General features: G+C 44.9%; 1 protein-coding gene across 1 annotated transcript; it reads left to right on the forward strand.

Annotated features, from left to right (window-relative positions):
- Positions 1-329: 329 nt before the first annotated feature.
- On the forward strand, positions 330-728 carry LOC125863766 (uncharacterized). Its single transcript, XM_049543775.1, has one exon. The coding sequence runs from the start codon at positions 330-332 to the stop codon at positions 726-728; it is 399 nt and encodes a 132-aa protein (XP_049399732.1).
- Positions 729-993: the final 265 nt, after the last annotated feature.

The raw sequence follows: 993 nt of genomic DNA on the forward strand, positions 1-993 counted from the left end.
TTCAATTTCCAATACTCATTACAGTGTTGTGTCATTGGGTTGGAGTTCCTCATGATGAGAGGAAGGACTTTGAGGTTACACCCACATCTTCCACGGACATCTGGCAAATAGAGGCCAAGTATACACAGGACGAGGCTGATAGGAAGAGAGCAGCTAGTTCCACTCCTTCTCAGACCCCGAGTTCTTTTGTTGCTCCCCCACCCCCTAGAGTTGCTACTGGTTTGACATCCTCCAGTCATCCTATCAGTCAGGCCATGCTTATCAAGATAGGGCACCTAGCATATTTTACCGATGTGCGAGCTTCCCGGCTATAGGTCGAGGTGCCCTAAATGATTGAGAGAGCTATTAATGCTGCAATGACACCTCTCCAGGCTTTCATTAATGCTCTCATAATGAGATTTGAGATTTACGATAGAGGACAGGGTGTGACTACTGAAGTTACGACTTTGAAAGCTGATGTTTTTAAGCTGAGGAAGGATGTGGACCATCTGAGGTCCACAGACTTTACTTCTCTATTTGGGATGGTGGAGATCCCAGCTGATTCAAGTGTTGAGACTCCAGCTTGTTCTGAGGTACCTCCGGCTACCACCGGAGATGATACGAGGGCTGATGTTGATGTTGTTGAGTCCGAGGCCGAGATAGATGAAGAACAGCTTGAGGTGCGATACAAGATTGTCTGTGAGGACCTGGTGGATCTAAAAGGTGCCATGTTCAAGACAGCTAGATAGGCCTCCTTGAGAAATACTACTATGGCAAGCCCTAGTGCAGTTACAGTTGACGAGACACCAGGCACTGGTGCCCCGACAGACAAAGTGACTGAGTAGCCAAGATGATTTTTCCCCTCTCTCTATTATTTTTTGATACTTTATATTTTGTTTTAGTTGCATTTAAGGACAACTACTTCTTTTTGTTAGGTGGGGTGAGGTATTTCCATACCTACCTCTTGTGATTTTGATTTGTTTTGTGAATATTGGGCTGATTTTGTTGATTTAT

Source organism: Solanum stenotomum, chromosome 5 (genome assembly GCF_019186545.1).
Source record: "Solanum stenotomum isolate F172 chromosome 5, ASM1918654v1, whole genome shotgun sequence".
Taxonomy (NCBI): Eukaryota; Viridiplantae; Streptophyta; class Magnoliopsida; order Solanales; family Solanaceae; genus Solanum; species Solanum stenotomum.